Below are 16,161 nucleotides of genomic sequence, written 5' to 3' on the forward strand. Positions count from 1 at the left end.
GCAAGACTGTGATGTGCAGAGCTGTGCTATGACTGGGCTGGACCTACACCTCAGAGGGAACCATAACCCTGTGCACACTGAGCCCAGGGTGCTGGGGACCTGATGGATCTTCCATGCACACACCCCACACTTACCCCTCAAATAGCTGGAGAAAATGGCAACTCAGGACAGAGTGCCACAACCAAAGCAATGACTGCAGCACACGTTCAGCCACCTTTTTTGGAGAACTCCTCATCTGACAGGCTGTCAGATAAATGAATAGGTTCAGCAGAGACAGCTGCTCCATTATCCCCGATCAGGCTGACGAGGGGTTCCCATGAAGGTTGATTTTATGAAGTACAATTCTGACAGTCATGTTTAGCCCTTGAATGCTCCTTTGTGGGAAAGGAAAAGTTAGCCTTTCTCTACATTCTCTCCTTTTACTGCTACAGGAGAGATAACATCGCTACACTCATTTCTCAGGTCCAAAGCCACAAAACAGCTAACTCAAAACTGTAATTAATAAATAAGTGATAGTTAAATGGAGGCTACATGTTGCCTGTAATCTAAGTAACCTGTTTGTTACAAATAGCATCTTAAGGGGAGTGGTGACATAGAGTGCTTGGTGTAAAGGAATTTGAGAAAGGCAACAGCAGACACTGAAACATTGAAGGATTTATTGGAAAGCTCTGCTGAATTAATGTTTGTTTGATTTGGCAAAGGTTTGTCACTAAGCTGTTTATTATTAGCTCTGACTTGTCCATCACCTCATAAAAGTCAGCTGAAATTAAAATGAAGCCATGTTTTTGAAAGTATTTTTTAATAAATAACAGAAAATAATAAATAAGAAAAATGGTCAAACTAAAAGTTAAAACAGACATTGTTTGAAAATAAAAAAGTTAAAATCAAGAAGGCCTAGGGAAAGCTGTGGTGAGAAGCCCAGAGTGGGCCAGGGCAGAGGGAGACTGCTGCCACACTGTGCTGCTCACGTGAACATGCGTCCTCCTCACTGCTCCCTCTCCCAGCCACCATTTTCTGCTCCGCAGTGTGTTCTGGTGTGGTGCACCAATGACTGGAGCCTGCTATTACTGTTAATTGACAAAATATGGGTTAAAAGAATCTACGTGGCAGCTCTTAGGCAGGAAGGGGCTTGATGGCTTGGGACAAGAACTGGCCATCTTCACGGCCCTGTGGGCGAAGGCCGTGATGCCCTGGGTGCCATCCATCAGACTGTATGATCACTCAAACCTACCCCCAGCCAGGCTTCAGCCTCAGGGCCGTCCCTCACCAAATATGCAGGTGCATATGGATTCCTTAACAAAAAAAAACTGCCCCACCCCAGAAAAAAATCCAAAAAACCCTCAACCAACCAACCAAACCCCAAAAACCCAAACCCAAAGCAAAAGAAAAAAAGCCAAACCCAAATGCCAAAAACAGGCACACTAATTCTTTAGATGCATCATACACATGCTAAAGAAAAAAATGCAAATAAAAATCAAAATAAGGAGTGTACAAGTGTACAATCAGCAACAGGGGAATCTCTAGCAGAGAGCACACAGTGCTACTTTTCAGGCTTAACCAGCTTTGTAATTTTATTTTGATTTATTGCACTTTTTCTCCTATATACTAGGAGTTTTGAGAGACTGTCCAACATTTCTTTAGTATAAAAAGGAACAAAATAGAAACTATCATTTACAAATTAAAATGGAATTGATGAAGTAGAAGGCAGACAAAAGTGGGCAATGGGCATCTAAAAAGGCAACTCATTAGAAATAAATGTTTCTAGAGAAGTAGTATTTTTTATTTATGTCCAAATTGTCAAGGAGGTGAGGTCTGGGCCAGCATAGAACATGGATTTGGATGTGTCCAGCACTCATACAAGGGTCATGAAAACAAAGCTTAGCTTCATATTGAGTATTCCAGTAGGGGAAGTGTTAAAGAGGAAGAAAACAGCCTGGAAAAGGCTGAGGTGACCTTGAGAACATCCAAGAGAGAGTGAGGATAAGCTTGGTGGAAATGAGGTGGAGGCAAGAACATTGCTCAGATCAGGTGGAACAAAATTCATTGATAGTGAGAACAGTGCACTACAGAGGGGACAGACTTGCATAACTTCACAAATCTGTATCTTCTCTATCAACATCTCCATCCAGGGCAGAGTGTTTTTCTATGGCCAACTAGAATGGAAGCAGCCATATCCCCACTGTCCCCAATAGATCACTGCTAGAATCTACTATGACATTGTCCCCACCTAGAGACCTTCAACAGAAGAACTGAAAGAGAATGACCTAGAAATACTCGGACAGAACAACACATCTACAATATCCTTCAGCAGGAGATTCCACTAGTCTTTCATTATTTCATCATGATTAACCTTTTTTGTTACAGCTCCCATATTGTCACTCTTCTGTCTTTCCTGTATCACTGAAATAGAGGCCTTTGTTACAAACATAACCCGTATGCATCAGTCATATAATTCCATGATGAAGAGCCTTCCTCTATTTTCTGTTGTCCAAAACCCATTTATTTGATCACACTAACTAGCTCTCATGTTTGCTGTTCTGGGTAACTCTTCATCAGCAGCAGTGTTTGTTACCCCATTACTTACCTTTTTCTTCACATCATTTGCAAATACATCCAAGAGCAAGGTCCCAGCACAGACTGCAGAGTTTAACTGGCATCCTCCCTCCATGGCAAAAGCTATTCACTCCAATTGTTTTGCATCTTCTGACCATACGATGTCCACATTGTCCCTGTGAGATCCTCCTTCTCAGCCTACATCTACTTAGTTTCATTTGAGGCTATTGCAAGGAATTACAACAAAGACTTCTACAACTTGCTGACCTGCCAATAAACTTTGTGGTTGGTAAGAGGAGACTCCTTCATAAAAACCCTATCAACTTTTTCAAAACATGACAGCTTGACATGGCTGCTGATTCTAATTAGGTTCTCATTAGCTAGTATTTCATGTATCCCACAGTGTCTCATTTTGCTGCTGAAGCCAAACGACTAAGCAACACATAAGAAATTCAAATATTTACTCAAAATTTTTGATATATTATTTACTTATTAATGATCAAATGCAATTTCTTATGAGCAGGCACAAATGCATTAGTGATTTAGGGAAAATATCTATCTATATTTCCTATAATCACTGTTTCAAGAACCTGCAAAAGCACGTCCATCACCTGAGGGGAAGCATCTAAAAATTACAGTTGCATATCTGTAATCTCTGTGGAGGTGTTTATAAACAAAGCCTCCTGTCTGTCTTTTGTCAAACAGTTTGAGATTGCAAGTGAGAAGTTAGCTTTTAACTTCAATTTCAGTTCTAGGGCTATCAATTTATTTGGCCTGCTGACTATCCTTCCACTGCATGCTAGAATTCCTGCAGATAAGGAACCTCTGGTATGATGTCCTTGACATTTGATTGCAAATCTTGACTGTTTTGGAGGGGGTTGGGGAGAGGGCTGAAAGGCTTGTCCTCTGCCAGAGGCGCCTGGCACAGGCCTCAATATTTCTGCTGTGTATTTCATTGCAGTGAATTGTTTTTCAGCTTTATTTCCCAGAGGTGTAGGCAACTGTGATACCTTGTCTGCCTGTGCACGAACGTGCAACAGCAATTTCATAATTAGGTATAGTGCTTAAAAATCCCCAACCTATCAAACAAAACATTCCATCAATATTGTCAGCTCACAAAGTGCAGAAACTGAACACAGTTCCTTTCCAGAGAAAAAGGCACTTAGTTCAATTAATGGGTTACATATTTAAAGTCTACAGCTACAGACTGCTTTCTATAAAAACTGTCTTTGAAACTGAAGAAGTTTTAGGAAGTAGTCATAACAAGGGAATGGGAAAACTGGATTCCAGCATATTTTCTCCTCATTTTGTATTGGGTTATTTTAAGCTAACATTTTAAGATCTTGTGAGAAGGTAAAATTCTGTGTTCAATTAAGATGTTTTTAAAATTGAAAGCAGTAGCCAGAGATGACACCATATGGCAGAGAATATTTTACATTAAAATATTCATCACAGTACACTGGTTTTTTACCTCTGCTTTTATTTTCAGTGTTAAAGCAGTTAAAGACTGAACTGACTGAAATACAGTGTTTGTAAAGATAAAGATTCTGGAGTTTAAATAATTTAGTGTAATTTTTTAAAAAATATTATGTAAGAATTATAAAAAGTATTACAGGTTTAAGCAAGATTCCTTGGAGTGGTCCAGCTATCCTTCACGCATGGAATTGCTTAAAGAAAGAGTTAAACATTCAGGCAACTTAATTTTTCTTTTTCAAAACTTTATTAGGTAGATGTTACTAGATGACATTGTAAAACCCCTTGTGTGCAAGTGAATGAACTCTACAACGTATGTCTTCCCACAGTTCATCAAATCCACTCCCCCACCCCATTTCTGAATACTGATTTTAAGACAGGTGGAGTGCATTCAAATGCTACTTTACATTCTTCCATTTCATCATGAGGAAGCACTTTTTCAGTCTGTTGGTAACAGGGGCTTGGGAGTCAGTGTGAGTCAAAGGAATGCCTTAAAGAAAACAAAGTACCGTAAGTTTTGTCTTACGAAATTCAGTCTCAATACACCAGATTCATTGCAGTCTTTTAAATGAAACTGCCTATATTGATCATGATTGTATTTAGCGAAGTGAAGCAGTACAGAGACATACCTACTACTGAATACTAGTGAGGTAACATTTTGAAAATAAAACTGTTTAAAAATTCACTTACTTTCAAAAGGTCCTGTCCAGCAGGACAAACATTGGCAGAACACCTTCCCTTGTATCGATGCATGTACATGTGCATATACACCTGTGTCTACTATAGCTTTTTAAAAGAACAAGATTTTAGTTATACATTCATCAGGACAAGTTTAAAGATCAGACATTACTATGGTAGATTCAACAGAAGACTTCAGTGAACCGCCTTCTAGACCTGCTAAATGAAAAGGCACTCTGAAGAGGGTAGCAAGAAATAATCCTTACAAAACATTGACATGAACTAAAGCGGCCACACAGATAGCACACACAACAGTGATTATTGGTATACACTTAAAATACCAACTTGAAGATGAATTATTTGTAAAATATTGCCCAAGACTACCCAATACAAGTTATTACAGCATGAAGACCATTGTTGCAATACTATGCAGCAGAAAATAGAGTTATCAGCTAAATGTAAGACAAAGATAATGGAAAAGCCTTATCAACATTTTGGTTGTGTGCCTGCTGGTTCCAAGAAAAAAAAATTTCATTTAAGGAAATAACTTGTACAAATAAACAGTAACTCATAAGATTGAAGAAGTATTTTGACATATGGTGTCTTCTGTTCAATGGGTTATAGAAGGACCTAGTTAGTGCCTAAATATTTGAGAGAACGCTGAAATAGACGTCATTAAGAGTCATCTAAGACTGTTAATTCACTTAAAATTTTACTGCAGTATGGCTCTAAATTAAACTCTCTATCCTAAAACCTTCAGATATGCAAGCTGAATCCTGATTAAGCACTCATAGTAGTGTTTAACAGTAACACTGTGACAGCTGTATTACCAGTTTTTCCAGGGTGGAAAACACACCTCTTCTACAGTTCTGAAAAACAGGAATTTCAGGAGAAGAAAAGGTTCAAGGGGATGATCTTCTTATCTTCATTTCTCCTTCTTTTCCTTCTTGCCTCCACAAATTCTCAGTGGAGGAAATTGAACATAGTAAAACTATTTTATGATCACGAATCTATAATAAATAGACCTTCTAAGTATCATTTTTCTTCTTAACCCCCATTAACTCAATTTCCTTCTGATAATTACCTTTTACACTTCACTATTTTTTAAAACATAATTTCTACCAGAAGTTCATGTAATTCAAGGTAATTTTAGAAAAGTAGCTTAATCTTGGTGCCTGATTTCCAGTAATAGATGGACAAAAGTGGAGTTAATGTTAGTAAGAAAAAAACAGGTCCTCTAGAAAATCTATTTCATAAAAGGCAAAATTCCACTGTCTTTTGGGAATTGAAGTAAGAAGAAATAAACCCTACACTATTCATTTTGAAGCTATCAGAAGATGGCAAAATGAATAATACTTTTTCAGATCATACCTCCCACCCTGCGATGAAGGGGCTGGGCAGAGATCCCAGAGCTGTGCCATCAAGCTTGATTGATGGATTAGTCCATCAAGATATCCACACCAGAGGAGTTACCAACTTATATTAACAGTTCAAGTTGGATACTGAACTGAAATGCTGCTAACCTGCTCGAAGTCCCAATCTAATTACACCACACTCCTCAGGGCTTCCACCTTCACTAATTGGTGCGAACAGGGACTGTTTGAGCCCTGGAGTTGGAAGGTACACCTATGACAGGCTGTGGTTTACTGCAGTATGGCTCTAACCAGACTTCAGCTGAATTTTATTCTCCAAAAAGTTGCATTTCTTTCAGTGGTTGAAAACTCATGGCTTGTTATGTTGGAAGAGCCAAACTCACTCTAACAACAACATAACATGCATTTGTGCAGAAGTCTGAAGGAAGGTGGGAGTCAGTGGGGGGAGAGGAGCAAACAGCGAGTTAAAAAAACCTCAGAAATGAGGTCATAAGAATTAAAATAAGCATGCCAGATTACTTTTTTAATAACTTCTTCACTAACATAACATTTTCCAACTTTCCGAGCAAACCAGTATTGGTTACTTTGGCTTAACGTAACTGTAGGAGTCCACAGAACAGGAATTCCCATATTGCTCTATTGAGGGGAACAAACACCTTTCATTTGCTTCAAGCAATAAGGCACTTACACATTTAAAATTCCTCATTATACAAAACACACTAAATACTAGAATTCAAGTGTTGATTTCATGGACATTACCTACCTCCAGTTTTTATAACTTCTTAGCCATCCAATAAATATACTACAAAAAGTTCCACTCACTGATGTATATAGCTTGTATGAAGCCCAAATGCAGAATTAGAAATTGCTTTCTTAATGAATCCACAGTGTTTCGGCCAGCACCCTAGTTAAGCCAGGAGCCTGTACACTAAAAAGGATGTGATTCATTACCTCACTACCTTCACCATTCAAATTAAACCTATTTTAAAGGGAATTCTTCATCCTAAAATACATAAAAGACATGAGAACAAGGGAAGATTTCTCACTGAATAGTCATGGAATTAAGAGAAAGTTCAGTTGGACAAGCTCCTCAGGATACTTTTTTCTTCTTCTCAGCACATATTATTATTCTCATCTCTACCATAGTGAAAAGAATTAAAGAATACCTTAAAATGTTATTTTATACTCAGATGGTTAGTTATGTAGCGAAGATGTGCTGTTTAATTACATTTGAAAAAAATTGCAGAATTAAAAGCCCTGAAGAAAAAAATTTCAGCATTTTGCATTTAAGTAATTTAAATAAACAAAACTAATCTTTTGCTGGTATAGCTCAGCAAAGCATTAATGAAATTACTTCTTATGAGATCACACTTTCCATGTCCAATTTGATCTGAAGCCATTTTCACAAGTCAGTTTCAACTTACGAAATTTGGAAGGTAAAGGACAGGATTACAAATAAAGTGTATAACAAATGGAAACATGGCAAACACTTTATCATGAGATGGTAAACAAAGTGAAATGTAAATCTACTTCTGTCCTTGTAATTCTAGGACACAAAGTAGCAGAATGTAAATTGATATGAACTCTCAAGAGAGCATTTTTTATGCAAAAAGATAGTCCATGACTAAAGACTGAATCCATCTGCTCATCCAGAGCTTGCATAAGGCATGGAAATGTTTCTTGACTGCATCAGCAGTTCTACAGGACAGGTTTAAAATATCTGAACAGCTTCTCTGGATTCTGTAAATAGATTTCCTTCTAGAAACGAAGAAAATGTGGCATTATATTAGTAACATGCTCAGTGAGAGTAGGTTAAAATTTCAAAAATACTGTTTTCAGCCTGACAAATTTTCAACAAGGTGAACACTGGACTGGGGTTGGCATGAAATTTTGTTTAAGAAGCTATGTGCAAAATTCATGTTTATGCTAAACAAATATTTTTACACAATGTTTCTCTTCTGACTTTGATGCATCCAAAACACTTCGGATTAATTTTTCAAGTTTTGGTAAGCCAAACAAGCTCCAAAAAAAGTTTTCCTCTGGTACAATATTCATACTTTAATAAACTAATTGCTATTATAACTACTCTATTTTTTAAACCAGATATATTTAGAAATAAACAGCTAGAATTATGCTTAGAAATGTATGTATTAATTTTTTGCTACAGAGTAATTAAAGCTTATTCCACATTTTTATGTTTGAAATCAGAGCATGCATTCTAAGATCAGTTTTCTCTTCCCTACCTTATGGTATTTCACTATCAGGCTAAAAGAAACATCAGTGATTAACTGCCTTATATGAGCACTCCGTTCCTTACTGCAGAAAGAACATAGATTCTGAAATCTTACGCAAAGAAAGATAATGAAGAAATCAGCCAGGAACTGAAAGTCTACAAGCAGCTGCATTTGTTAGTTTCATTAAGAAAAAAGTTTGGGGGCATTAAGTACTGCTCAAATTGTAACATAAGTGAAAACACTGCTTGTCTTTCAACTGAATCAAGGTTCAGCCTGTTCTTCATGTAACAGTAGCAAGACAAACCACCAAACAGATCAGCATCATAACTTTTTAAAAATGTTGTGTGCTCTCAAGCTTATGTGTTAAGTCCCGAAAATACTGAACAGTTCACAATACCAATTCTTACATTGTGCTATTACTTGTTACATTGAAGAATGCAGAATTTGAAGATGTTATTTAACACTGTCTGTGGATGTTGCTTCTAATTTTATTAATGACTCAAAGCTTTAAGAAGGTCTCTTTTTTTATATTAAAAGCTAGTATCCATTCTCCTGAGAATTTGCTCTAATAAGATTGTTGTTAGGAAATTCTTCCCTACTCCTTCCCTCTCCTGCACTTACTAAACACATTGGCATCATTCGGCAAATGAGAGGAGTGGCTCCATAATAGTTTGCACTTAAGAGGTGAAACAGATTTTCAAGTTCCTGCACAATGGCTATCAACATGCCAACAAAGTATTGGTGACCAAATCCCATACTGGCATAAAAATGGGTTTCTCTGGTTTAATGGGGCTATGACTGATACCAGGAATGAGGTTGATTCACTGCAACTACAAAGCTGCAAAATTAAAAGAAACTAAGAAATTATCTCTTTAAGAGTTTACTCAGGTAGGATTCTTTCCATCAGCATAATCATAGACTTAATATAGATTATAAAAGTAACAGTAATCCATGGTTCTTATCCACAACTTGAAACTACATGATCAGCATACCCAAATTTGCTCAAGAAACAAAACACTCCAACTAAATTAAAAAAACCCAAACCCTCAAGAGTCTGCATGATGAACTATTTGGCCACTGAATATCAAACAGTTTCTCAAATCTAACTGGCAAAAGAAACCATTTATCACTGGAGAATCTGTATCCTCTGAGAGAATTACTGCCCCACCTACACACCATTTAACATCACACAAGCTGTGACAGTCTTTGGAAGTGTAGAAAGCCCCTTGGCTAAAAAGAATACCTGATGGTGATCCAAAATGCTTTCTAGTTAAATTGGCAATAGTCCCTGCAAATTAATATTTTTAATAAACTTCATGTTGATAAAACTTTTATAATGAATAAACTGGAGTAAAGTAAAAAACCCCTAACATACCAGAAAGAGTTACGAAGTCAGCATTAGTACCATCAAAACCAAACAAAATCTTCCCTTACTTACACATTTGCACTTCCCCAAAGGAGATAACAGATCACTCAAAGTGCACTGTATTTTTAATGACATTGGAAAGATAGGAATATGTTGTTTATTACAGAGGTGGTGAGAACTGAAGACTAACCAACTTTTTTGTATGGAACTAAAACTGATGGATCACCTCAGCATGAGGTTACTCAGAATTGCCCTTCTGCCTCTCCTTTGTATTCCTACTCAGCTTCTTATTCTCACTGGCTAACAGACTGTGACATAGGGAAAAGCACAATTATTTTCCAGTCACAAGGTGTTGGATAAGCTCTGCAAATATACCTATGCCACAGCAGTCAATCATCCAGCCAATGACATGGCTGAGTAGCGCTGAAGCTCAACTCCATGACTGAAATATAACTAAATTAGGCATAATGGAGAAAGTGGAGAAAGGGAGAGGAGCCCCTGCCAGACAGCATGTCCAGCCATCCCTCCCAGCAGGAGCACACTGCATGGCACCATGGGGAAGGTCCTAGCTCCGACTGCATGTCTGTAAGCAGGACTTGGTGCATAGGCAAATCCATTCTCAGGCAAACTTGAAAGAGAAGGCTAGTGTAGAATGGATTTAAGCATTTCCTAGTCTGAATACAGGTATTGGTGAGCAACAGCTTCGCACAACAATAAATAATCTTAAATAATAAATGTGGTGAAAGCAAAGACAATGACCAGCAATGATCAGCATACAGTAGTGTGAAATCTGCATTAGTAGGTTAATTCAGCTGCGTGACAAGGTTTCTGCTACTAAAGATGGAGTAGAACAGCCTGGTAGTTTCTTTAGAGTAGTTACCAAAACCCAAAAGATGTTTACATGATAAAAACATCCTTGAATTTCCTTACGAAGTTCATTCAATTTCTTTCAAACTCATAAATTAATGCTTTTAAAACAAATGTCATGGCTTTGATATATGTAAGATTTTCTGTAGTGACTTGCTTAAAAGCTAATGTTTTATTGCATGAACTTTTGTACTGAGCTACTTCTCATATTTTGGTTGGTTATGTTACAACATATTGATAAAAATTGTGTTTATGTACTTTTCAAGTGGGAATATTTTTACACAGATGGAAAAAGACTTTCATACAGATGGAAAAAGACTTTCATATCTCTACTCTGTCTGACTCTTGAAAGTTTGTCCCATTCTAAAGAAAAGCAAAAATTATTGTCATTCCCTTTTTTCCCCACAGAAAAAGATCAGACTTGTTCATCTTTACAAGGTCAAAGATGTCTCTTTTTGCTCTGTATAGAAAATGAAAAACTATTTCCCTTTGATTTAATCTGTTCTGATAAAATCAAAATGGCCTAGATGAAATGATAATGTAGGAGCTGAGTTGTGTGTTCCTTTTCTCCATCCACAAGGACATGCTTTCTGAATATAAATAAGTGCAGATCTATTATGTTGCCTTTTAATCTCTTTATTCTAGTATCTTGATTTCAAATCTTACTGAACTCCTATCAGAAACTGAAAATGGCAAACACGCCAGAGTGAAAATAGCTACAAAAAGTGTAATAATATCTCACATATTTATACAGAACCAGGAAAAGCAAGGAAATAAATCCACTGTATAGTTAATTACAGATAATCTCAAGTACTAAAATATTCTCAAGTGGAATAGTTTGACACCATGTTACAGACTGCATTGCAAACCCAAATCTATCTATATATATCTTGCTCTCTGAGGTCTGAAGGTTTTTCTAAATAATACAAAAATATCTTCATTATTTGACATTTAAAGAGAGGAATAAAAATCCCTGAGTAAGCCAAAGACAACTGATATGTATAGCCTCAGAAAACACACGCAAAACCAAGACCAATTTTAAGGCAGCTTCCAACCTCAGGCAGAACACAAATAGAAAACTGATGCATCTCAGAAGAAGAAATCTAATTAATAGGTGGATTTGCAATGACAATAGGTTTTGAATTTTATTTCTATATGTCATTGCTTCCCTGCTTAATTTGCAAATCTTAGATACTGCTTCTACTGCTAGGACAACAGGGTCAACATGCACTTAAATTCAAATGGAAATTATTAAATAGTTGTTGACTACTATGATGTGCTTGCACACACTGTTTCAACAAGAAAAAAAAAACAAACCAAGAACACAGAACAAGAAGCTGACAGAAAACAAGCATACTAGCCAACTACAGAAAGCTGATATTTGTGTTTCCAGGTAAACAAAAGTCATCAGCTTCTTCCACTGAGGCTTTGAAGTCGAAGTGAGCATCTTACAACAGTATTATCTTGGTGGGGCAGAATACCATTTACTTAAAAATTACAACTGGATTCAGATGTAACAAAGAAAGGGGCGCAAAGTACATCCTCCTACATGATATGCTATTTGCAAGCCTAAATTTTGAAGTCTGTAGACTCTTCAGGACATTTCCCATCTTCCTGCTTCCCCCTTTCCCATATATACACAAACATATATATATATACATACACACACACACGTGTATCTTCAAACACATACACTGGAAAAAAGTACCTTCACAGTACAAATTCAATCTTATTTAAGATCAGCTTGTATTTTTACAGTATAAAGTAGGTATTTTTCTTGATCAGTTCCTTTCTTTGTTTCAGTGTTCTGCCTACACAAATTTATTTTATTCTATTTTTTCTTGGAAATTATATTTGTATGATAAATTTGGGATAAAAAGTGTAAAAATTCTCAGTAGCTGATTCCTAATGCTGAATTAGATTGCTTTTGGGGTGATGGACTGAGAAAGAGGTTTGGTAGCAAACAGTGGAACTCTGAAGATAGGAAAAAAGAGCAAAGATAGCTATTCTCTTCAGAACTGTAATGCACCAGGAAGACAAACACTAGAAACAGAAATTAAGAATGAAGTGGTCTCCTAAGAATTCATGACCCCTCCCCTTAGCCCAGATTCACAGATTTTCCTCATGAGACATCAGTGGATACTCTTAAGACTTGCGCAGCAGCCTACTTAAATGAACAAACAAAATGTGCTATTTAGGTTATAAAATTTCATCAAGTCTATCTTCACACAACTAGTGTGGAGCATATGTATCATATTCCAAGTCAGAATAGAAGAGCAGGTTCCCATCTTCCCTGCAAACACACTTCAGGGATATCTTGGGACAGAATAGGCCACTGACACTTCTTGTTATCTAAACCCTTCAAATTTTTTCTGTACTGTGACAATTTAAAAACAAAGTACTCTTGTAACAAGTCTTGTCACACCCCTACCATTAATATTAATAGACTGTCATAAATAAATTACTGAAGTGAAACCAATCATCATATTCTTAAGTATCACAGAGTTTCAATACTAAGGATATTTCCCTCTGAGGCACTGCAGTTTGGTAGTGGCAATCTACACTCTTGCCTACTAGCAGGAGCACTCAGAAGATAACCAGCTGTTGTGTTCTGGCATGTGACGGGGTTTTGGTATGCTGAACAGAATGCTGTGTGATGGAAGTTATTTACAGAAGTAGTTTTTAATACCAAAAGTAGTATGCTCAGTATACAGTAAGAGTCCAAACACTTCTAAGCATTTCCCCCTTAAAGGCTGACACTGAAGTTAAATGGAGCACATGTTAGCAGTTAAATGCTTTCTTCACAGGCCAAATCGGTAGTAGAGTTGTGGCTACAATACAGACTTTGATTGTCTAGTTCAGAAACTTAGACTCAAAAAACCCCCTCCAAAGTAATAATTAAAAAAAAAAAAAAACCAACCAAAACCATTTAAAAAGCAGCACTCAGGGGGCCCATCTTGCTGAGAGTGCACCAGAGCAAAGAGGTTTTCTGGTCTGCAGTAGTGTTTTCGGCTGAGGGAAGATGGCAGGAGAACCCCCATTCTTCTTCCAGGGCGGTGGCTTTGATGCTGTTACCAGCACTGTATTGCTCTGTTGCACAAAGCACGTATAGCCCTTGCAGGACCAGCTCAGTTCAGGCGAGTAAGGTCCATCCTCACCAGGGCATACCTGTCCGTGACCTTTTCCTCTGCTTTTTACAAAGGCAATAGATAGGAAACACAAATAAACCTGCCAAAAGAAGAAAATACAAAGAAAACCATAACTAAATGCAGTCCCTTGTGCGTGTATTGTGTTCTTTCAATATATGTATTCAGGTGGAGCTTTCTACATCCCAAGAGAATTTCGACAAGGCATTTGGAAAAGCAGAAAAAATATTAGCCTGTAAGAGTCTCTTCAATAATGAGTTGAGTTACACTCATTCTTTCCTTTACAACAAATTCCTGCTAATCCTACACCCATCTCTGACATATTAATTTCTGAACCATGCTGTTTGGTAAAAGATACAAACAAAACTTTAAAAACCACTCTGGAAATCCTTAGATCTAAATCCAAGTCTGATGTAACTAAACTAGTTTTCAATTAGTTTCATATGCAATAGAGACAGCATGCTATAGCTTTACTTTTTTATAAATATTATTTATTTTTACAAACATCCTTATCTATTGTGAAGTAATACCAAACGTTTATCCTTGCCTGGGCAGGATGCTATTTATTCTTAAAAGTCTTTTGAGAGAAAGCAAGTTGTAAAAAGTAAAATAAATAAATCACATTAAATCAAGTGAAAAGTATTTTGTCATAGGAGGTACTCTCTCAAATCCAAATGAGATCTCCCCCTTTCTCTTGGCACCAGCTGACTGAAACGGCCAAAGATTTCCTTTTCAGACACCACTAGAGTAACAACATAGAACAAAACACTCCCACAATCACCAAGGTTCTTGCTTTGCTCAATAGCCTTGTAAATGGTGCATAATGGTTTTCAGCTATGATACTGAGATTACTTTAACAGTAGTGTTGGCAAAAAATACTGCTGTAATTATCTCAAACCCCAAAACTTTCCCATAAATAATCCACATTTTTGGAACTGCTCATACTGCTGCTCTTGATTGTATCTTATCCAGCCATACCTAGGATGAGACTTCAATGGCATGCCTGTAATTGCAATTAGTGTTATTATATTACTGCAAAACCCTATTAATTTTTAGTATAAGCAAAACAGTGGATTATAGATCGTACACTATATCAGATTGCAGAGCAAAATAAGTTTTACTGGCATTAAGAAGTTTTTATTGTCTATATTTTTGGAATAAAGATGCTATTGAATAGAATAAATATTTAAGATAGACCCCCTCCCATATATATATATCCAGTGAAGGCAGTCTAAATATAGAAATTAATAGCAATATTCCTTATTTGGCCAGACGTAGTCTAGAAAACCTGTAATAGTATTTTGGTTATAGGTTGACTGGTTATTTACAACCTTATTAATGTAACTCTCCTGGTATATTTTGGCTTTATTATATTAAAATAAAGATGCCACATCCCAACATGCCTCAGGGCATGCACTGAAAATTTTCAGTGGAGTAAGTAGTTTGGTGTAGAGCTGTGAAGCAACATGATACCCAAATAACATATTACTGCCAATATAAAGAGTAGATATGCACTTGCATGAGCAAAATTATACCTTGATTGTCATGGCTAATTTCCTTTCCGCAGGAGAACTCAGTGAAGCCAGGTAAAGAGCAGATTTGCTAAAATAACTACCTCCACATTAATATAACCACATTAACAGAGCTTTGATACCATATCAAATGAGTTCACAGTACCAGTTTTTGTGATGGAATCCAATTTGGCAGCCCATGCACTGAATCATATTTTGAGACTGACTCATCCCGATTTGCTGCTTTGTTGCTGCTGCATCTTCAAGCTGGTGAGCTCCTGGGACTATGCCTAGTGCCCCAAAAATCTTGTCATGCACATGGCCAAGACCATAAAACTGTGATTCAATGGGGTGATTAAAGGGCAGGTCCAAGTCAGCCAGCCCCTAGGATTATGTTTAAATTACTCAGGCCTTTGTAGTAGTTTAACTACACTAGTTAAAGACTTTGGGTCAGAAAACCAAATATAGGAGCAAAAATAAAGCTAATAAGCATAAAATGCAAGTAAGGAAAAAAAAAAAACCAACCAAAACCTAGAGACAAGCTTTTTAGAAAAAAAAAGTCATGTGCTTGATACCAAAACAGTATCTGTGAAATGTGTACTTTGTGTCCATCTCTTTGAGATGAAAATATAGAGAGGTCATACAACAAAAGTCACTGCATAATCAGGATTAGCTCCATTCACATATGTAACTCTTACCTATTACAACAGCTACGGCTCCCAGTGCCAGTCCCAGAACCAGTATTAGGGGTGTAATGAGTAGTTTTCCAGCTGAAATGTAAAATTCATTATGCAATTCAAAGAAGGTATTTTTATTTTTCCCTTTCCAACCATGCATAAACATTTCAATATCAGACTCCCAAAAGCTGGTTCATTTTTTAAATACTTTACCTTTACAAATAGGATTCCTATTTGCAATTTCATCCTACAAATCCAGGTAGGATCTATCACCACTCAACCA

General features: G+C 36.9%; 1 protein-coding gene across 1 annotated transcript in view; it reads right to left on the reverse strand.

Moving 5' to 3' along the window:
* Nucleotides 1-13,207: 13,207 nt before the first annotated feature.
* Nucleotides 13,208-16,161, reverse strand: part of RNF217 (ring finger protein 217) — a 56,721-nt gene continuing 53,767 nt past the window's right edge. The window contains exons 5-6 of the mRNA XM_051792234.1: nucleotides 15,900-15,971; nucleotides 13,208-13,772 (exon numbers count right to left, since the gene is read on the reverse strand). Of these exons, the coding sequence (XP_051648194.1) occupies nucleotides 13,699-13,772; nucleotides 15,900-15,971 (146 nt within the window). The 3' untranslated portion in view covers nucleotides 13,208-13,698. The remainder of the gene's footprint in view (nucleotides 13,773-15,899; nucleotides 15,972-16,161) is intronic.

Source organism: Manacus candei, unplaced genomic scaffold (genome assembly GCF_025592945.1).
Source record: "Manacus candei isolate 608988 ecotype Guabito, Panama unplaced genomic scaffold, ASM2559294v1 h1tg000034l, whole genome shotgun sequence".
Classification (NCBI taxonomy): domain Eukaryota; kingdom Metazoa; phylum Chordata; class Aves; order Passeriformes; family Pipridae; genus Manacus; species Manacus candei.